The 22,489-nt window shown below is 45.4% G+C and overlaps 1 protein-coding gene across 1 annotated transcript in view; it reads right to left on the reverse strand.

Moving 5' to 3' along the window:
* The window catches only part of galnt18b (UDP-N-acetyl-alpha-D-galactosamine:polypeptide N-acetylgalactosaminyltransferase 18b), a 180,368-nt gene that overhangs the window by 142,799 nt on the left and 15,080 nt on the right, over positions 1–22,489 (reverse strand). The window contains exon 4 of the mRNA XM_070898742.1: positions 6,602–6,768. Within this exon, the coding sequence (XP_070754843.1) occupies positions 6,602–6,768 (167 nt within the window). The remainder of the gene's footprint in view (positions 1–6,601; positions 6,769–22,489) is intronic.

The raw sequence follows: 22,489 nt of genomic DNA on the forward strand, positions 1-22,489 counted from the left end.
TTCTTCCCACATCTAACCTGTCCAGTCCCGTCAGAATTTTATACGTTTCTATGAGATCCCCTCTCATTCTTCTAAACTCCAGTGAATAAAGGCCCAGTTGATCCAGTCTCTCCTCATATGACAGTCCAGCCATCCCTGGAATAAGTCTGGTGAACCTTCGCTGCACTCCCTCAATAGCAAGGACGTCCTTCCTCAGATTAGGAGACCAAAACTGAACACAATATTCCAGGTGAGGCCTCACTAAGGCCCTGTACAACTGCAGTAAGACCTCCCTGCTCCTGTATTCAAATCCCCTAGCTATGAAGGCCAACATACCATTTGCCTTCTTCACCGCCTGCTGTACCTGCATGCCCACTTTCAGTGACTGATGAACCATGACACCCAGGTCTCGTTGCACCTCCCCTTTTCCTAATCTGACGCCATTCAGATAATATTCTGCCTTCTTGCTTTTGCCACCAAAGTGGATAACCTCACATTTATCCACATTATACTGCATCTGCCATGTATTTGCCCACTCGCCTAACCTATCCAAGTCACCCTGCAGCCTCTTAGCTTCCTCCTCACAGCTCACACCGCCACCCAGTTTAGTGTCATCAGCAAACTTGGAGATATTACTCAATTCCTTCATCTAAATCATTAATGTATATAGTAAAGAGCTGGGGTCCCAGCACTGAGCCCTGCTGGACTCCACTAGTCACTGCCTGCCATTCTGAAAAGGACCCGTTTATCCCGATTCTCTGCTTCCTATCGGCCAACCAGTTCTCTATCCATGGCAAGCTTCCTCTCGTACTCTATTTTCCCCTTCTTAATTAAACCCTTTGTCCTCCTCTGCTGAATTCTAAATTTCTCCCAGTCCTCCGGTTTGCTGCTTTTTCTGGCTAATTTATATACCTCTTCCTTGGATTTAACACTATCCTTAATTTCCCTTGTTAGCCACGGTTGAGCCACCTTCCCCGTTTTATATTTACTCTAGACCGGGATGTACAATTGTTGAAGTTCATCCATGTGATCTTTAAAGGTTTGCCATTGCCTATCCACCGTCAACCCTTTAAGTATCATTTGCTAGTCTAATCTAGCCAATTCGCACTTCATACCGTCAGTTACCTTTCCTTAAGTTCAGGTCCCTTCTCATTACACATCACCCAGTCTAGGATGGCCAGTACTCTAGTTGGTTCCTCGACATATTGGTCTAGGAAACCATCCCTAATACACTCCTCCACCGCATTGCTACCAGTTTGGTTAGCCCAATCAATATGTAGATTAAAGTCGCCCGAGTAATTACAGACCAGTCAGCCTAACCTCAGTGGTGGGATAATTATAGGAAAAAATAGTGAGGATGAGGATAAATCTTCATTTAGAAAGACATGGATTAATCAAGGACAGTCAGCACGGATTTGTTAAGGAAAGGTCGTGTCTGATTAACTTAATTCAATTTTTTGAGGCGGTAATGAGGAGTGTCGATGAGGGCAGTGCAGTCATTTCAGCCATTTCAGTCATTTCAGTCATTTCTGTCATTTCAGTCATTTCAGTCATTGGATTTTAACTTTTGATAAGATCTTACATAGCAGACTGGTCACGAAAGTAACCGCCCATGGGAGATGCAGAGCAAAGTGGCAAGTTGAATCCAAAATTGGCTCAGAGGCAGGAAGCAGAGGGTAATGGTTGATGGGTGTTTTTGTGACTGGAAGGCTGTTTCCAGCGGGGTTCCGCAGAGCCCAGTGCTGGGTCCCTTGCTTTTTGTGGTATATATCAATGATTTAAACTTGAATATAGGGGGTATGATTAAGAAGTTTACAGATGATATAAAAATTGGCTGTGTGGTTGATAATGAAGAAGAAAGCTGCGGACTGTTGGAAAATATCAATGTACTGGTCAGGTGGGCAGAACAGTGGCAAATGGAATTCAATCCGGATAAGTGTGAGGTAATGCATTTGAGGAGAGCTAACAAGGCAAGGAAAAACACAATAAATGGTCGGACACTGGGAAGTGTAGAGGAACAAAGTGACCTTGGAGTGCAGATCCACAGATCCCTGAAGGTAGCAGGCCAGGTAGATAAGGTGGTTAAGAAGGCATACGGAATAGTTGCTTTTATAAGCCGAGGCATAGAATACAAGAGCAGGGAGGCTATGCTTGAACTGTATAAAACACTAGTTAGGCCACAGCTAGAATATTGCGTACTGTAAGATATCGCCTATTGACAAGTGCTAGAAGTTAGAATTAAGAAACTTATTTTAAACGTCTTTAATTAATGAATAACCTTCATGCTTGTAACTTCCTTTATATGCATTGATTGTATGTAAAACTCACTTATAAATGATAGAAAATGGCCGTATAACATAATATGGGTTTTAAAATGGCTAAAGGCTGAGAAGCAAAGCATCATGGTAGATTGAGCCATTATTATGTTAACCATTTTTGTAACTGCTGATACAGCTTCATTTAGAACCAGAATGATCATGGCCAAAATTATTAATCAATAAGATGAAGGTATGCAGCATGTAGCACTTCTTATCATAATTTTGTAAAGCCAAGGTCATTATAATTCTGTGTGACATGGTCTGTCTACTTGTTCTCAGAGAAGTGATTCCTGCCACAGAGAGGGAGGGGAGATAGAGATAACATAAAAGGTCAAAAACAGTAGACTCAGTATGATCTATTGTAAGGCTGAAACAGCTGCAGTGTTTCACAGCATTTCAAGGGGAGGAAAAGGGTATAAAGTAACAGCTCATCTACCAAGAAGGCAGTGCGAATCAAGAAACAGGAGATAAGGGGTCGGCACCATGGTCTCTCGAGAGGACGCTATCGGGAACAGGCAGTGACTATCATTGGTTAACTTTTTGTAACAGAATGTAATTTACTTGATAAATCTCTGTTGTTTTTACTCAATATACCTGTATTAAAAGCATTTGTTATTATCTGAACAAGTGTCTCCTAGTTTGAATTAAATATAAACCCTGAGAATAGTTGAATTGCTATAATTAGCAAAGCGGCAAAAAGCTGCTAAGTAGTTAAAACTACAGTACAGTTCTAGTCAGCACATTACAGGAAAGATGTGATTGCACTAGAGAGAGTACAATCGAGATTTATGATGATGTTGCCTGCACTGGAGAATTTTAGCTATGAGGAAAGATTGGATAGGCTGGGGTTGTTTTCTTTGGAACAGAGGAAGATGAGGGGAGACCTTATTGAAGTGTATAAAATTATAAGGGGCCTGGATAGAGTGGATAGGAAAGACCTATTTCCCTTATCAGAGAGCCAGGAACCAGGGGACATCGATTTAAAGTAATTGGTGGGAGGTTTAGAGGGGCTTTGAGGGGAAATTGTTCACCCAGAGAGTGGTGGGGGTCTGGAACTCACTGCCTGAAAGGGTGGTAGAGGCAGAAACCCTCACCAGATTTAAAAAGTACTTGGATGTGCACTTGAAGTGCCGTAACCTACAGGGCTACAGACCAAGAGCTGGAAAGTGGAATTAGGCTGGATAGCTCTTAGTCGGCCGGCGACATGATGGGCGGAAATATCCTCCTTCCGTGCTGTAAATTTCTATGATTGTATGATTCTATAACCATTACCCTTTGCTTCCTGCCTCTGAGCCCATTTTGGATCAAATTTGCCACTTTGCCCTGGATCCCAATGGCTTTTACTTTCGTGACCAGTCTGCCATGTGGGACCTTATCCACTTTCAAAGCTGCTAAACCCCTTAATACCTCCTCTTTCACTATGTTTATTTCATCTATTATTTCACATTCCTCCTCATTGATTGCAATATCTGCATTGTCCCTCCCCTTTGTGAAAACAGACGCAAAGTATTCGTTAAGAACCATACCCACATCTTCTGCCTCCACACATAGATTATCTTCAAGGTCTCTAACAGGCCCACTCTTTCTTTAGTTATCCTCTTGCTCTTAATGCATTTATAGAACATCTTTGGGATTTCCTTGATTTTACTTGCCAAAATGTTTTCTTGCTCTCTCTTTCCTTTCCTAATTTCCTTTTTAATTGCACCCCTGCACTTTCTATACTCCTTTAGGGTTTCTACAGTATTGCGCCCTCGGTATCTGTCATACACCTCCCTTTTTTTCTTTATCCTACCCTGTATGTCCCTCAACATCCAGGGGGCTCTAGATTTGTTCGTCCCACTCTTTTTCTTTAAGGGAACATACTTGCTCTGTACCCTCCGGATCTCCTCCGTGAATGCCTCCCACTGCTCTGACACTGATTTACCTAAAGTAGCTGTTTTCAGTCCACCTCAGCTTAGTAAAATTGGCTTTTGGAGCTAAGATCCTTTCTCTCTACTGTCTTTATCCCATCCTTTATTATCAGGGCTACTCTCCTCCTTTTCCATTTTGCCTATCTCTTCTAAAAGTTAAGTATCCTGGATTATTTAGTTCCCAATCTTGGCCACTTTGCAACCATGTCTCTGTAATGGCTCTTAGATCACACCTATTAATTTCTATCTGCACTATTAATTCATCTATTTTGTTGCAGATGCTTCGCGCCTTCAGATACAGTGTCTTTAACTTTGACTTATTTCTATTTTTCCCTGCTAGCACCTCAGTCACTGATGCCCTGTTACCTTTGTTACTCTCTCTGTCCCTTCCTGACCCACTCTGTTTATTTTTACCCAAAACCCTGCTCCGTTCTAGAGCCTTGACATTTCTCTTGCTGCTTTTAAATTTACTCTTTCCTGAATCCTCCCCCTCACCTTCATTAGTTTGAAGCCCTGTCTACTGCCCTGTTGTTTGATTCACCAGGACACTGGTTCCAGTCCAGCTTAAGTGGAGCCCATCCCAACAGAACAGCTCCCCCCTTTCCCCAGTACTGGTGCCAGTGCCCCATGAAGCAAAACCCCTGCCTCCCACACCACTCTTTGAGCCACGCATTGAACCTTCTAATCTGCTTATCCCGATGCCAATTGGCGCATGGCTCAGGAAACAATCCAGAGAGTCTTACCTTTGAGGTTCTACTTTTTAATTTGGACCCCAACTCCTGAAAATCTTGCAGCAGAACCTCATTCCTGGTTCTACCTATGTCGTTGGTTCCTACATGGACCACAACAACTGGATCCTCCCCTTCCTACTCCAAATTCTTCTCCAGCCATGAGGAGATGTCTTTAACCCTGGCACCACGCAGGCAACAAAACCTTCAGAAGTCCTGGTCATGGCTGCAGAGAACAATATCTATCCCTCTGACTACACTGTCCCCTACCACAACTACATTACCTTTCACTCCCCCCACTTTAATGGCCTCCTGCACCATGGTGCCATGATCAGACTGCTCATCCATCCTGCAGGCAGCAAGAACCTCATACCTGTTGGATAAGGTCAACACTCACTCATTCACACACGCACGAATGCGCATTCACACACGCACGAATGCACATGCACACATGCACGCACATATGCATATACGCACACACAATTACATGCACAGATGTATGCACACAAGCGCACACACACACATGTGCACACACACACTCACCCATGCACACACTCACACATGCGCACACTCACGCACACACGCGCACGCACACTCACACACACATATATGCGCACACATATACACACGCATGCGCACACACACACGCACACTCACACACACATATATGCGCACACACATACACACACATGCGCACTCATACTCACATGCACACACACACAGACACAGATGCGCACATACACACGCACACACACGTGCACTCATTCGCGCACACACACACACACATGCACAGACACACACGTGCACACTCACACACACATGCGCACACGCACACACACACACATGTGCACACACACATATATTCGCACTCACATATGCACGCACACACATTCGCACACACACACACATGCGCACACACACACGCGCACACACACACATACACATATTCGCACACTCACACATGCACGCACACACATTCACACACACGCGCGCACACACACACGCGCAAACTCACACATGCACGCACACACATTTGCACACACACATGTGCACACACACACGTGCGCACATATGTGCACACACAAATGATTACACGTACACATGCACACATTCACGCACACATATGCACACACACACACACAGACACACAACTGCACACACCAGCATACACGCAAGCAAACATGATTACACACACACGCACACGATTATACACACATGCACAGACACACACACACACAATTACACGCTCACCAGATGTACACACACATGATTACATGCAGACGGACACACACACATATCCATACGCACAAACGATTACACGTACAAATGCGCACGCATGCACACTATACATGGTGTAATGTTCCTGACCTCATAAAGCCGAGCACCCCATGACTTACTGTACGTGACGCCATAGGAGATCCGCTTCTGTTTACTGAAAGGGCAATAAATCGTGGTTGGAAATTACATGGGGAGACTTTGAAATAAATCGAATAAGAGGCACATGAATAGGTTCGTGGGGCGGACAGAGCAGTTCGAAGAAAGGGTGGCGATCTCTGCGAAAGGGTCAAGGTTAGTTGGGACTTATGGGCGCCTGCTGTGTATAACAAGCGATGTTCTTCAGAGTCCCCGGCCTATCCCAGATAAAAACAATGGCCAACAGGCTCACCATTGTGGCTGTTGTCATCGACCAGCACGATCTCCTTGAGCAGGTGAGCGGGGGTCTTGGCCATCACCGAGTGCATGGATCGCAGAATGACAGAAGGAGCTTCGTTGACAAAGATGAAGGCGACGGTGATTTGAGGGAGATCCGGTGGGAAGCTGAGGTTCTTACAGCTGAAACAACACAAGCACAAACACAAATTAGCCGCGTCAAATAATGGCCCGAAAATTGCGGTCGGAGGTTTCCCGCGGGCGAACGCCCCCGACCGAAAGTGTGTTACAAAAGTACCCGATGTCCCAGAGGAACGAGCACTTGCGCTCCGGGAAGGCCTAGTTGCGCAGTCCAGCGCGGAGGCCCCCGTATTCCAGGAGCGTATGTGTATCCTGGGGTCACGTGGGCCTGAACCGCCAATTACAATGCAGCATTCTCATTCATGGTGATGGGAGCTCCGAGCTCCCAGCTCCCGTTACCATCAATAATACCCCTAAAATCAAATAGAACACACATATCAATAATAAAACACTTCATCTTTTTTAAATTAATAGAAATTGCATGAAATTAAATGTTTGAGAAGAATTTTCTTTTTCGAAATTAAAAAAAAATGTTTTTTAATAGTGCTAAAAATAAACTATAGACAGGGTTTTTAATATAAAAATAAATAGTAACATTTAAATTTTCTGTGTTTTAAAACTCTTACACTTGCTTTTACCAGTCATAAGAGTTTGAAGGACATTCGCTGGGCAGGAGTTGGGCAAATAGCCCAAATCTCTGCCCGTGGAGGCCCATCTTCCGATCTGTCAAAGGACATTTTGTCAGATCGCAAAAAACGTTTTTTGGCGCATGCACATCGCGCCCCGAGAAGCAGCATTTGCGAGGCCTCTTCGGCTGGGTGCGCACATCGTACACACTCGGAGAGGCCGCAATTTATGAGCGTCACTGTAAGGCTTCTCTGTTACACACGCGATTGATGTTAGGCCTGCACCTAAATCTCCATCTGTAGCTCCGGGTGAAAGCGTTTTTCTGCACAACAACTCTAAAAAAATACAAAGATTTGCCTTTCTATAGCGTCTTTCATGACCAAAGCACTTCACAGCCAATGAAGTAATTTTTGAAGTGTAGTCACAGTTGTAATGTAGAAAATGTGGCAGCCAATTTGTGCACAGCAAGATCCCATAAACAGCAATGTGATAATGACCAAATAATCTGTTTTAGTAATGTTGGTTGAGGGCTAAATATTGGCCCCAGGACACCGGGGAGAACTCCCCTGCTCTTCTTCGAGATAGTGCAATGAGAGCTTTTACGTCCACCTGAAAGGGCAGACTGGGCCTCGGTTTTAAGTCTCATTCGAAAGACGGCACCTCTGACAATGTAGTGCTCTCTCAGTACTGCCCCTCCGACAGTGCAGCGCTCCCTCAGTACAGCCCCTCCGACAGTGCAGCGCTCTCTCAGTACTGTCCCTACGACAGTGCAGCGCTCCCTCAGTACTGCCCCTCCAACAGTGCAGTACTCCCTCAGTACTGCCCCTCCAACAGTGCAGCACTCCCTCATTACTGTCCCTCCGACAATGCAGCGCTCCCTCAGTACTGCACTGGAGTGTCAGCCTGGATTTCTCTGTTCAAGTCCCTGGAGTGGAAATCGAACTTACGACCTTCTGACTCAGACTGAGCCACAGCTGACAAGTTAAATCCAAGATGAAAGTTAAATGAAGTGTCATATCTGGAGGGAATCTCACTCTGCTTCGCTCCAAGTTGAGGATAGGCATAAAAATGGTACAATTTTAAAGGGTTTGCGGGAATAGATGGGTATGCAAAAAGGTAAAGATTAGCAAAAGTATCTATCGATCCCTTACAGGCTTAGACAGGAGAATTGGGCACAGTCAACACGGATTTATGAAAGAGAAATTGTGGCGTAACTAGCAGAATAGATAAGGGAGATCCAGTCACTGTGGTGTACCTGGATTTTCAGAAGGCATTTGATAAGCTACAACACAAGAGGTTATTAAATAAAATTAGGGCTCATGGGATTGGGGGTAATATACTAGCATGGATTGAGGATTGGCTAACAGACAGAAAACAGAGAGTAGGAATAAACAGGTCATTTTCAGGTTGGCAGGCTGTAACTAATGGAGTGCCGCAAGGATCAGTGCTGGGCCCCAGCTATTCACAATCTGTATCAATGATTTGGATGAGGAGACCAAATGTAATATATCCAAGTTTGCTGATTATACAAAGCTAGGTGGGAATGTAAGTTGTGAGGAGGATGCAAAGAGGCTTCAACGGGATATAGACAGGCTAAGTGAGTGGGCAAGAACATGGCAAATGGAATATAATGTAGAGAAATGCGTAGTTATCCATTTTGGTCGGAAAAATAGAAAAGCAGTGTTTTTTAAATGGTGAGTAATTGGAAAATGTTGGTTTTCAGAGGGACGTGGATGTCCTTGTACACGAATCACTGAAAATTAACATGCAGGTACAGCAAATAATTAAGAAATCAAATGGTATGTTGACCTTTATTACAAGAGGATTTGAGTATAAAACTAAAGACGTCTTACTGTAATTATATAGGGCACTGGTGAGACCATACCTGGAGTATTGCGTGCAGTTTTGATTTCCTTACCTCCTTGCCATTGAGGGAGTGCAACAAAGGTTCACCAGATTGATTTCTGGGATGGGGGAATTGTCCTATGGGTGGATATACCTCACTTTTATCTGTGTTGAACTTCACTTGCCAATTATATGCCCATTGTGTAAGTTTATTAATGTCCTTCTGTAATTTGTTGCAGTCCTCCTCAGTATTGACTATTCCCCCAATTTGGTGTCATCCACAAATTTAGAAATTGTGTTTTTGATTCCAAAGTCTAAATAGTTAATATAAATTGTGAACAACAGTGGTCCCAGCACTGATCCTTGTGGAACACCACTACCCACCTTCTGCCACTGTGAATAGTTACCCTTTACCCCGACTCTCTGCTTTCTGTCTTGAAGCCAGCTAGTTATCCATTCTACTACTTGTCCCCTGGCTCCGCATTCTCTGACCTTGATCATCAGTCTATTATGGGGTATCATCGAAAGCCTTTTGAAAATCTTGATAAATTACATCTACTGCATTACCATTGTCTACTCTCTCTGCTCTCTCTTCAAAACATGTTATGAGGTTGGTCAAGCAAGACTTTCCCTTTTGAAATCCATGTTGAGTATTCATTATTATATTTCTGGTTTCTAGATGTTGTTCTACTTTCTCCTTTAGTAGGGTTTCCATTATTTTTCCTACCACCAATGTTAGCTGACTGGTCTATAATTCCCTGGACATGTTTTGTCCCCGTTCTTAAATATAATTAGTACATTAGCTATCCACCAGTCCTCTGGCACTACATCTTTTTCTAACGAATTATTAAATATGTGTAGTAATGCCTCTGCTAGCTCTTCCCTAGATTCTTTTAAAATGTGTGGTTGCAATCCATCCAGACCAGGGGTTTTTGTCCTCTTTGAGTTTGATTAGTTTATTTAATATATCCCCTCTTTTTATTTTAAATGTAGTTATCTCATTACTAATCTCATCATCCAGTGGCATATCTCCCTGGTAAATACTGAAGCAAAATAATTATTTCATACTTCTGCCAGCTCCCCATCATTACCTGTGATATTATCCTTTCTATCTCTTAATGGCCCTATTCTCATCCCAACTATCCTTTTTTTAATTGATATTTTACCATTTCTTTTTATGTTCATTGATAATTTAAATTTCATAGTTCCTCTTTAGCCTGCCAACTTGTTTTTTTTACTTCTTTCCTAATCTTTTTGTATTCTCTCTTATCATGCACTCCCCTGCTGTCTATGTACTTAATGGATGCCTCTTTCCTTACCCTTAATTGTTCCCTTGTGGCTTTATTCATCCACGGAGTCTCATTAGTGTTTAGTTTATGCTTTCCTTTTAGCGGAATATATTGTTCCTGCACTCTGTTGAACCATTTTAACTGTTTCCCATTGCTATGGGTAGCTGTTGTTGCCACCTATTCAGGAGAGCAGGTTAAAATGGCGGCTCAAGGATGGGCGAGTAATTCAGGGTTTCTTAAACCGTCCAGCCAAGGCTTTCCACTAGGCGCATAAGGTTAAAATCACCCCCTGGAGCTGCCATTGACTGAAAGCGTGCATCCTGTTGCATAGCTACCAGCAAACCTTTTGGCAATGTTCTTCTTTATGCAAGTCCTCCAGGATTGATTTCTCAGGAAGTCAGCCCACGTCGAGGAGAATTGTTCTTTTATAGTTTTGATCTGGAACCTTTCCTTTTAATCTGGAGGCTCAGATGAGAGCGCTGATTAGCCGTGGAGCTGCTGGATTGATTATTGGTCTTTGCGGTTGTGTACAGATGCTAACCGCTGCCTCTCAGTGAGATACTGAGCTGGAATCCTTTCCCTTCCTGGATCAGAGCTGGTTTAATTTTTTTAAGCACACAGATCATTTCTTTCATTTGAAGAAATGCCTGGATAAACAGCTAGCATTTTAAAGAGGCTGTGTTGCCAAGGGTTTCTCAGCAGCAAGACAAACATTCCTCTCTGCTCGACATGTCTGACATCGAGTGATTGCCCATGTGGAGGGACTGGCTCCAGGGACACACAAGAAAGAAAGAACTTGCATTTCTACAGCACCTTACACAACTTCGCCAAAGCACTTTACAGCCAATGAAGTACTTTTTGAAGTGTAGTCATAAGAAACATAAGAACATAAGAAATAGGGGCAGCAGTAGGCCATTTGACCCCTCGAGCCTGCTCCACCATTCAATCACATCATGGCTGATCTGATCATGGACTCAGCTACACTTCCCTGCCCGCTCCCCAGGACCCTTTACTCCCTTATCACTCAACAATCTGTCTATCTCAGCCTTAAATATTTTAAATGACGCAGCCTCCACAGCTCTCTGGGGTAGAGAATTCCAAAGGTTCCTCCTCATTTCCGTTTTAAATGGGTAAACCTTTATTCTGAAATTAAGCCCCCTAGTTCTAGATTCCCCCACGAGGGGAAACATCCTCTCTGCATTTACCCTGTTCAGCCATGATCTTATTGAATGGCGGAGCAGGCTCGAGGGGCAAAATGCCTACTCCTGCTCCTATTTCTTATGTTCTTATGTTCTTAAGCCCCTTCAAAATCTTATATGTTTCAATAAGATCCCCTCTCATTCTTCTAATCTCCAGTGAGTATAGACCCAACCTGCTCAACCTTTCTTCATAAGACAATCCCTTCATCTCAGGAATCAACTTCATAAACCTTCTCTGAACTGCCTCCAATTCAAGTGTATCCTTCCTTATATAAGGAGAGCAAAATTGTACATAGTACTCTAGGTGTGGTCTCACCGATACCCTGTACAGTTGTAGCAGGAATTCCCTACTTTTCTACTCCACCCCCTCTTGCAATAAAGGCCAACATTTAATTTGCCTTCCTTATTACTTGCTGTACCCGCATACTGTTATGTATGTGAACCTCATCTGTGTGTAAGACTTGCCACTCGGGGGAATACCTATGGGAGACCTATGGGTCACCTGTGTACCCTGGAGCAAGCAGGTATAAAAGGCAGTCAACCACACTGCTGTCTCACTTTGGAGTTATATTAAAGAGACCAAGGTCACAATGGTTTGAGCTTACAACACAGTCTCATGGAGTTATTCTGAACTTAACAACTGGCGACGAGTTACAGATCACGAAAGTTCACACGGAAATGGCTGCCGTTGGTATTCTTGACAGATTTTTTGAGGGTGATGATTGGGAAGCCTTCGTTGAGCGTCTCGACCAGTACTTCGTGGCAAATGAGCTGGACACGGCTGAGGCGGAGACCAAGCGCAGGGCGATTCTCCTCACTGCATGTGGGTCGTCGATATATGGCCTCCTCGAAGATCTACTGGTCCCAGACAAACCAATGGACAAGACTTACACAGAGCTGTGTGCGCTGGCTCGGGAACACCTCGAGCCGAAGGAGAGCATCCTAATGGCCAGGTATCGCTTTTACACCATCGCTCTGAGGGCCAGAACGTGGCGAGTTTTGTCGCCGACCTAAGACGCCTTGCAGGACAGTGCGAATTTGCAGGATCTTTGTGGAAAATATTGCTGGACTTTTTCGTGCTCGGAATTGGCCACGGAGCCATCCTCCGCAAACTACTGTCTGCCGAATCCTTAGATCTGAGCAAGGCCATCACGATAGCCCAGGCCTTCACATCCACGAGCGACAACACAAAACAGATATCTTCACAGAATCGAAGCTCACCGGCAAGTACTGTGCATAAAATAATGCCTTCAGCAAGCAGAACTATACATGGCAGGGACCACACGACCGCAGAGGCCAGGCCTAGGGTGATTCAGAGGCCGCTATGGAGTGCTAATGCAAACCCATTAACACCATGCTGGCACTGCGGGGGCAGTCATAGAGCCCATCGATGTCCATTCAAGCACTATGTGTGCAAGGGCTCTGGAACAATGGGGCACCTCCAGCGAATGTGCAAGTGACCTCTGACTCACCACGTGGCAGAGTCAGCAGAGGACTACCGATCCAGCGCGGATCACACTGAACGAGCAGGAGAGGCAACTCAACCTGACAATGAAGAGGAAGTGTATGGGGTACACACCTTCACCACCAAAAGCCCCCTGATAATGTTAAAAGTTAAACTTAACGGAATTCCAGTCTCCATGGAATTGGACACCGGGGCGAGTCAATCGATTATGAGCCAGAATACTTTTGAGAAACTGTGGGGCAACGAGGCACAGAGGCCAAAACTGAGCCCGATTCACACTACGCTGCACACTTACACCAAAGAACTCATACCTGTTATCGGCAGTGAAAGTATCATATGACGGAATGGTGCATGATTTACCACTATGGATGTACCAGGCCATGGCCCAACGCTGTTCAGCAGGAGCTGGCTAGGCAAGATCCGATGGAATTGGGACGACATCAAAGCACTGTCTTCGGTGGATGACGCCCCGTGCGCCCAGGTGCGAAACAAATTCCTAGCGTTATTTGAGCTAGGCATCGGCAACTTCACAGGTGCCAAAGTGCAGATCCATCTTGTTCCTAGGGCACGGCCCGTTCATCACAAGGCCCGAGCAGTCCCACATATGATGTGAAAGTTGAAATCGAGCTGGACAGACTTCAACGAGAGGGAATTGTATCGCCAGTCGAGTTCAACGAGTGGGCCTGTCCAATCATGCCAGTACTAAAGAGCGATGGGACAGTCAGAATCTGCGGGGACTACATGGTGACGATCAACCGAGTCTCGTTACAGGACCAGTACCCACTACCCAAAGCGGAGGACTTAATCACAACGCTAGCAGGACTTATTCACCAAGCTAGACCTAACCTCCGCTTACATGACACAGGAGCTGGCAGAACAGTCAAAGAAGTTGACGTGCATCAACACGCACAAAGGACTGTTCGTGTACCACAGATGCCCCTTTGGGATTCGCTTGGCGGCGGCCATCTTCCAGAGGAACATGGAAAGTCTGCTGAAATCGATTCCATGCACAGTGGTGTTCCAAGATGGCATCTTGATCACTGGTCGCAACATCACCGAACACTTGCACAACCTGGAAGAGTGGGACTCAGGCTGAAACGCTCCAAGTGTGTTTTCCTGGCGCCAGAGGTCGAATTTCTGGGGAGAAAGATTGCGGCAGACGGTATCAGACCCACGGACTCCAAGACGGAGGCCATCAAGAATGCACCCAGACCACAGAATGTGATGGAGCTGCGTTCGTTCCTGGCACTCATACACTACTTTGCTAACTTTCTACCGGGGTTGAGCACTTTGCTGGAACCCTTGCATTTATTGCTACACAAGGGTGACGACTAGGTTTGGGGTAAATCCCAAGAGACGGCCTTTAATAAGGCCAGAAACGCTTTTGAGAGCGAGGGGTCACCCATTACGGCTCGCCAGATCAGGACCTGGACCAGCAAAGACCCCGTGCTATGCTCTAAAAAGTTACTTGTATTGTATAACCCATGTAAATGCTTAGAACTAGCTTGTGATGCATCGTCGTACGGAGTCGATTGTGTGTTACAGCAAGCAAATGTGTCAGGCAAACTGCAACTGATTGTATATGCGTCCAGAAGTTTATCCAAGGCTGAAAGAGCCGACAGTATGGTTGAGAAAGAAGCGTTGGCTTGTGTATACGGGATTAAGAAAATGCACCAATATCTCGAAACTGACTACAAACCGCTTACTTCACTGCTCTCAGAAAGCAAAGGTATCAATACCAATGCTTCGTCCCGCATCCAGAGATGGGCACTAACATTGTCTGCGTATGACTATGTAATCCGTCACAGACCAGGCACTGAGAACTGTGCTGATGCCCTCAGTCGGCTGCCATTGCCCACCACCGGAGTGGAAATGGCGCAATCCACAAACTTGCTTCTGGTAATGGATGCTTTTGAGAGCGAGGGGTCACCCGTTACGGCTCGCCAGATCAGGACCTGGACCAGCCAAGACCCCGTGCTATCACTAGTAAAAAGCTGCTTCCTCAATGGGAGCTGGTCGGGGGTTCCCGAGGAAATGCAAGATGAAATGAAGCCTTTTCACCGACGCAAGGATGAAAGGATGCCACCTATGGGGGAATCACATGATTTTGCCCAAAAAGAGCAGGGAAACATTTATACGCGACCTACACAGTACCCACCCAGGCATAGTCGTGATTGAAGGCTATTGCCAGGTCACACGTTTGGTGGCCCGGCATTGACTCTGAATTAGAGTCATGCATACACCAAGGCAACACTTGATCACAGCTGAGCAACGCACCCAGGGAGGCTCCCCTGAGCCTGTGGTCATGTCCCTCCAAACCGTGGTCCAGGGTCCACCTAGATCTCGCTGGCCCTTTTCTCGGGAAGATGTTTCTAGTAGCAGTGGACGCTTACTAAAAATGGATTGAATGTATAATAATGTCGTCGTGTACGTCCACTGCCACCATTGAGAGCCTTAGGGCCATGTTCGCCACCCATGGATTGCCCGGCGTTCCTGTCAGTGACAATGGACCACGTTTCACCAGCTCGGAATTCAACGAGTTCATGACCTGCAATGGCACTAAGCATGTCAGGTCTGACCCATTTAAGCCCGCAACCAACGGCCAAGCGGAATGGGCAATCCAAACCATCAAGCAAAGCGTAACGGATGGTTCCTTGCAGACCCGGTTAACCACAATCCTGCTCAGCTACTGGACACACCCCCACTCGCTCACCAGGGTTCCCCCTGCAGAATTGTTAATGAAGAGAGCACTCAAAACCAGGCTCTCCTTAGTCCACTCGGATCTCAATGATCACGTAGAAACCCGGTGGCACAGGCATAATGTGTACCATGATCGCGCGGCGGCCTCGCGTGACATTGAGGTTAATGATCTGGTGTTTGTTCTAAATTACAGTCACGGTCTCAAGTGGATTGCTGGCACGGTCTTAGCCAAGGAGGGAAATAGAGTGTTTGTTGTGAAATTGCTGAATGGGCAAACGTGCAGAAAGCACCTGGATCAGACCAAACTGCGATTCACAAACAACCAAGAACAGTTTGAAGAAGACCTTACCATCTATGATCCACCAACACACACCCAACCAGCAATTGACTTCGCTGTCAACCACGAGGATGAACCCACCATGTCCGACAGTCTGATCAGACCAGCCGCGCTGCCGTGCAGCAATGATCCATCCAACTCACCCATGCCAGGACTTCAACTCAGGCGATCGACCTGGGAATGCAGAGCGCCAGATCACCTCAACCTGTTAATAACTTGTACTCAAGACTTTGGGGGGAAGTGATGTTATGTATGTGAACCTCACCTGTGTGTCAGACTTGCCACTAGGGGGCACACCTGTGGGAGACCTATGGGTCACCTGTGTACCCTGGTGCAAGCAGGTATAAAAGGCAGCCCACCATGCTGCTGCCTCACTTTGGAGTTATATTAAAGAGACCAAGGTCACAATGGTTTGAGCTTACAACACAGTCTCATGGAGTTATTCTGAACTTAACACATACTAACTTTTTAAGTTTCATGCACAAGGACCCCCAGGTCCCTCTGTACTGCAGCACTTTGCAATTTTTCTCCATTAAATAATAATTTGTGTCCTCTACACAACTTGCATTCCCACCTATCTTTGTATCACCAGCAAATTTGGCTACAATACACTCGGTCCCTTCATCCAAGTCATTAATATAGATTGTAAATAGTTAAGGCCCGAGCACCATTCCCTGTGGCACCCCACTAGCTAGAGTTTGCCAACCTGAAAATGACCATTTATCCCGACTCTCTGTTTTCTGTTAATCAGCTAATCCTCTATCCATGCTAATATATTACCCACAACTCTGCGAGTTCTTATTTTGTGCAGTAACCTTTTATGTGTCACCTTATCAAATGCCTTCTGGAAATCCAAATACACCACATCCACTGGTTCCCCCTTATCCACCCTGCTCGTTACATCCTCAAAGAACTCCAGCAATTTGTCAAACATGATTTCCTTTTCATAAAACCATGCTAACTCTGCTTGACTGTATTGTGATTTTCTAAATGTCCTGCTACTACTTCCTTAATAATGGACTCCAGCATTTTCCCAATGACAGATGTTAGGTTAACTGGTCTATAGTTTCCTACTTTCTGTCTCCCTACTTTCTTAAATAGGGACGTTACATTTGCGGTTTTCCAGTCCTCTAGGACCTCTCCAGAGTCCAGGAAATTTTGGTAGATTACAACCAAAGCATCCACTATCTCTGCAGCCACTTTTTTAAAGGCCTTAGGATACAGGCCATCAGGACCAAGAGATTTGTTAGCCTTTAGTCCCATTATTTTACCGAGTACGACTTCTTTAGTGATAATGATTGTATTAAGCTCCCCCCTCCCAATAGCCCCTTGATTATCAATTTTTGGGATGCTTTTAGTGTCTTCTACCGTGAAGACTGATACAAAATATTTGTTCAACGTCTCTGCCATTTCCCTGTTTCCGATTATTAATTCCCCAGACTCATCCTCTAAGGAACCAATGTTTACTTTAGCTACTCTCTTCCTTTTTATATGCCTGTAGAAGCTCTTACTGTCTGTTTTATATTTCTTGCTAATTTACTCTCATAAACTATCTTCGCTCTCTTTATTTTTTTTTAGTCATCCTTTCCTGGTTTCTAAAAATTTCCCAATTCTCTGCCCTTCCACTATTCTTCACAACATTTTATGCCTTTGTTTTCAGCAGCAAGCTGCCACAAACAGCAATGAGATAATGACCAGATAAACTGTTTTAGTTATAGCATCATAGAATCCTAGATATTTACGGCACAGAAGGAGGCCATTTGGCCCATAATGTCTGTGCAAGCTGAAAAAGAGCTATCCAGCCTAATCCCACTTTCCAGCTCTTGGTCCGTAGCCCTGTACGTTATGGCACTTCAAGTGCATATCCAAGCACTTTTTAAATGTGGTGAGGGTTTCTGCACCCTTTCAGGCAATCGCAGTCACAAAGGATGTAATTTGTGACTTTGATGAGAGCCGTTTCGATACTGTGGCAGGTGCAGAAACCTGATTGGAGGGATTCAAACATGGAATTGCGGGAAAGATAGTCACGGGTTTGGGAGGTGACAACATGTTCAAAGACTTTGGAGAGGAAAGGGAGGTTGGAGATGGGGCAGTAGTTTGCAAGGACAAAGGGGTCGAGGGTTGGTTTTTTGACAAGAGGTGTGATGACGGCAGATTTGAGGGAGAGGGGGACAGTGCCTGAGGAGAGAGAACCGTTAACAATGTCAGCTAACATGGGAGCCAGGAAAGGAAGTTGGATGGTCAGCAGTTTGGTGGGAATAGGGTCAAGGGAGCAGGAAGTGAGTCTGATGGGCAGGATGAGTTCGAAAAGGTCATGAGGAGAAATCGGAGAGAAACTGGAAAGAGAAGTGAGGTCAGGGCTAGGGCAGGGGGAATCCTTAGAGGAAGTTTGGCCCAGTGGGCTAAGGGAAGGAAGGGAAGAGGCAGAACTGGCAGAACGGATGGTCTCAAACTTAGAGACAAAGAAGTCCATGAGCTCCTCACACTTATTGTCGGAGGTGAGGTAGAGTGGGGAGAGGGGTTTAAAAAGACGATTAGCAACGGAGAATAGAAGCTAGAGTTTATCTTTACATTGCAGAATGATTCTGGAATAGTGAGCGATTTTGTCAGACGAGAGCAGGACCGGATAATGCTTTATGAGGTGCAGCCAGATCTGGCGGTGAATGGCTGAACCAGTTGTCCACCATATCGGTTCAAGTCTGCGTCCCTTGGACTTGAGGGAGCGAAGATCAGGGCTGTACCGGGGGAATGGCCAGAGTCAGACAGTAATGGTTTTAACAGGGACTAGGGCATCAAATGTGGTGGTGAGGGTGCAATTGAGCAGATCGGTAGCTGCAGGAATGTCGTGGTGACTGGGGGGGGCCAAAGGCTGGGCAGTTGGGAGTTTATAAGTGCAGTTGTAGGAGAGTCGGGATAAAATTTGTTCCAGGGGCATAATCCCCGCGCGCATCGCCTTGGACTCAAAATCGACTTCCGCCCCCTGCCGGGCGCAAACACCGACAGCTGCAGGAGGCGTGCATCGGGCGGTCGGCCGTTTCAGGGGGCGATGCTTAAAGAGCAGGTAAGTTTTTTTTTTTAAGTAGCATTTATCTTCAAGGTTTTTCGGCAGTTCCTGCCGGCGATCGATCAGCCCACCACTCTGCTCGAATGCTGGGCTGATCGCGCGGGATCATCGTTCCCTGGGTGGTCCGGATAGGTCCCCTTCATATCGCAGAGCCTGCAGCGATGGCCCTTCCCTTTCAGGGAGGGGAGGAGCCTTTGACCGTGGCAGCGCTGCATGGCCCAGTGAGGTCTCTGTCCCGTCTGCTGCCGTTAGCGCTCCAGCAATGACGTGCGCCTGATGCAGTGCACCACCTCCTTCTTGCAGCGCAAACAGCAAACTTTTAAAAAGTTTGACTTCGTTAGCACCTGGAGCTAACTTTTGAAACTTTTAAAAGTTACCGCCCCAAAAGGAGCGCTATTTCTCCCCCAATAAGCATTATGGGAAAAGGAGTAGGCCATTCAGCCCCTCCTCCTTGCTGTCTCATCCTGATCATTGCTCTCTCCCATTTCCCCGCCTTTGCTCCATATAACTTAATATTACCAACAAAAATTGACTAATCACAGTTTTTAAAGCTCCAATTGAATGCTGGCAGTCACAGCTTTTTTGGGGGAGAGAGTTCCAGATTTCCACCGCCCTGTGTGTGAAGAAATGCTTCCTGACATCACCCCTGAACAGCCTGGCTCTAATTATACCCCCTTGTTCTGGACTCCCCTACCAGAGGAAATCGTTTCTCTGTTTACAAGACCCCTACTCTCTGCTTCAAGACAGGCAGCAGAGAGTAGGGGTAAAGGGTAGCTATTCATAGTGGCAGAAGGTGGGTAGTGGTGTTCCACAAGGATCAGTGCTGGGACTACTGTTGTTTATAATTTATATTAACGATTTAGACTTTGGAATCAAAAACACAATTTCTAAATTTGTGGATGACACCAAATTGGGGGGGATAGTCAATACTGAGGAGGACTGCTACAAATTACAAGAGGACATTAATTAACTTGCACAATGAGCATATAATTGGCAAATTAATTTCAACACAGACAAATGTGAGGTATTACATTTTGGTAGGAAGAATAGGGAGGTCACTTATTACTTGGAGGGTGTGAGTCTGGGTGGGGTAGAGGAACAAAGGGATCTCGGAGTACAAATACATAAATTACTAAAAGTTGTGACACAGATTAACAAGGCCATTAAAAAAGTACTAGGGTTTATTTCCAGAGGGATAGAATTGAAAAGTAGGGAAGTTAGGCTGAACCTGTATCAAACCTTGGTTACATCACACAGTACTGCGTACAGTTCTGGTCGCCATATTATAAAAAGGATATAGAGGCACTGGAGAGGGTGCAGAGAAGATTTACAAGGATGATACCAGAAATACGAGGGTATACATATCAGTGAAGGATGAACAGGCTGGGTCATTTTTCTCTTGAAAAAAGAAGGCTGAGGGATGACCTAATAGACCAAATAAAATTAGAAAGGTTTTGATAGAGTGGATACAGAGAGAATGTTTCCACTTGTGGGGAAGAGCATAACTAGAGGCCGTCAATATAAGATAGTCACCAAGAAATCCAATAGGGAATTCAGAAGAACCTTCTTTACCCAGAGAGTGGTGAGAATGTGGAACTCGCTGTCACAGGGAGTGGTTGAAGCGAATAGTATGGATACATTTAAGGGGAGGCTAGGCACGCATATGAGGGAGAAGGGAATAGAGGGTTATGGTGATAGATTTAGATAAGGAAAGACAGGAGGAGGCTCGAGTGGAACATAAACACCGGCATGGACTGGTTGGGCTGAATGGCCTGTTTCTGTGCTGTATATCCTATGTAATCCTATGTAGTTTAATCTACTGTATCAATTCCTTTAATTATTTTAAAGACCCCTCAACCCTCTAAATCCAAGAGAATACTTAAATCCGAAAACCATGGAAGTCTTCTGTTCTTCGAATAGTGCCATGGAATCTTTAACAACATCCCCTTGTGCAGGCAGACGGGGCCTCAGTTTAACACAGCAACTCGGAAACTGCACCACCGACAGTGCGGCACTCCTTCAGTTCAGCTTGGGGATTGGCAGTCTGGATTATGTGCTCACATCACTATAGCGGGGCCTGAACCCGTGACCCACTGCCTGGAGGCGAGAGTACTACCAACTGAGCCAAGCTGACAAAGGTACACAGCGGTTCTGTGATGCTGTAACCAGATAGGACAGCATCAATAAAATCAAAAAATGCTGGAAACACTCAGCGGGTCAGGAAGCATCTATGGAGGGAGAAAAAGGGTTAAGGTTTCAGGTCGGTGACCCTTCGTCAGAACTGGAATAAGTTAGAGATGTAACAGGTTTTAAGCAAATGCAGGAGCAGGGAAAGAACAAAAGGGAAGTGGAAGGCAGGAGAGATTAAATGACAAAAGGGATGATGGTGTGAGGCGAAAGGAGATGGTAATGGGACATTAAGAAACAAAAGATGGGCCTAAACACAAAATGTTAGTATGCAGGTACAGCAAGTGATCAGGAAGGCAAATGGAATGTTGGCCTTTATTGCAAGGGGGATAGAGTATAAAAGCAGAGAAGTCCTGCTACAACTGTACAGGGTATTGGTGAGGCCACACCTAGAGTACTGCGTACAGTTTTGATCTCTGTATTTAGGAAGGATATACTTTTATTGGAGGCTGTTCAGAGAAGGTTCACTCGGTTGATTTCGGAGATGAGGGGATTGACTTATGAAGATAGGTTGAGTAGGTTGGGCCTATATTCATTGGAGTTCAGAAGATTGAGAGGTGATCCTATTGAAACACATAAGATAATGAGAGGGCTCAACAAGGTGGATGCAGAGAGGATATTTCCACTCATAGGGGAAACTAAAACTAGGGGACATAGTCTCAGAATAAGGGGCCGCCCATTTAAAACTGAGATGAGGAGGAATATCTTCTCTCAGAGGTTTATAAATCTATGGAATTCTCTGCCCCAGAGAGCTGTGGAGGCTGGGCCATTGAATATATTTAAAGTGGAGATGGACAGAGTTTTGAGCGATAAGGGAATATAGGGTAATGGGGAGCGGGCGGGGAAGTGGAGCTGAGTCCATGATCAGATCAGCCGTGATCTTATTGAAGGCTCGAGGAGCCAGGTGGCCTACATCTGTTCCTATTTCTTATGTTCTTATGTAGAGAAGGGGTAAATGGGAATGGCAGAATCATTATCAGCAGCTACTGTCTGAAAAAATGGGGGCAGAGGTTATAATCTGTAATTGTTGAACTCGATGTTGAGTCCAGAAAGCTGTAAAAAGCCTAATCTGAAGATAAGATGCTGTTCCTCCAGCTTCCGTTGTAGGAG

The sequence above is a fragment of the Pristiophorus japonicus genome, chromosome 14 (assembly GCF_044704955.1).
Source record: "Pristiophorus japonicus isolate sPriJap1 chromosome 14, sPriJap1.hap1, whole genome shotgun sequence".
Lineage (NCBI taxonomy): Eukaryota > Metazoa > Chordata > Chondrichthyes > Pristiophoridae > Pristiophorus > Pristiophorus japonicus.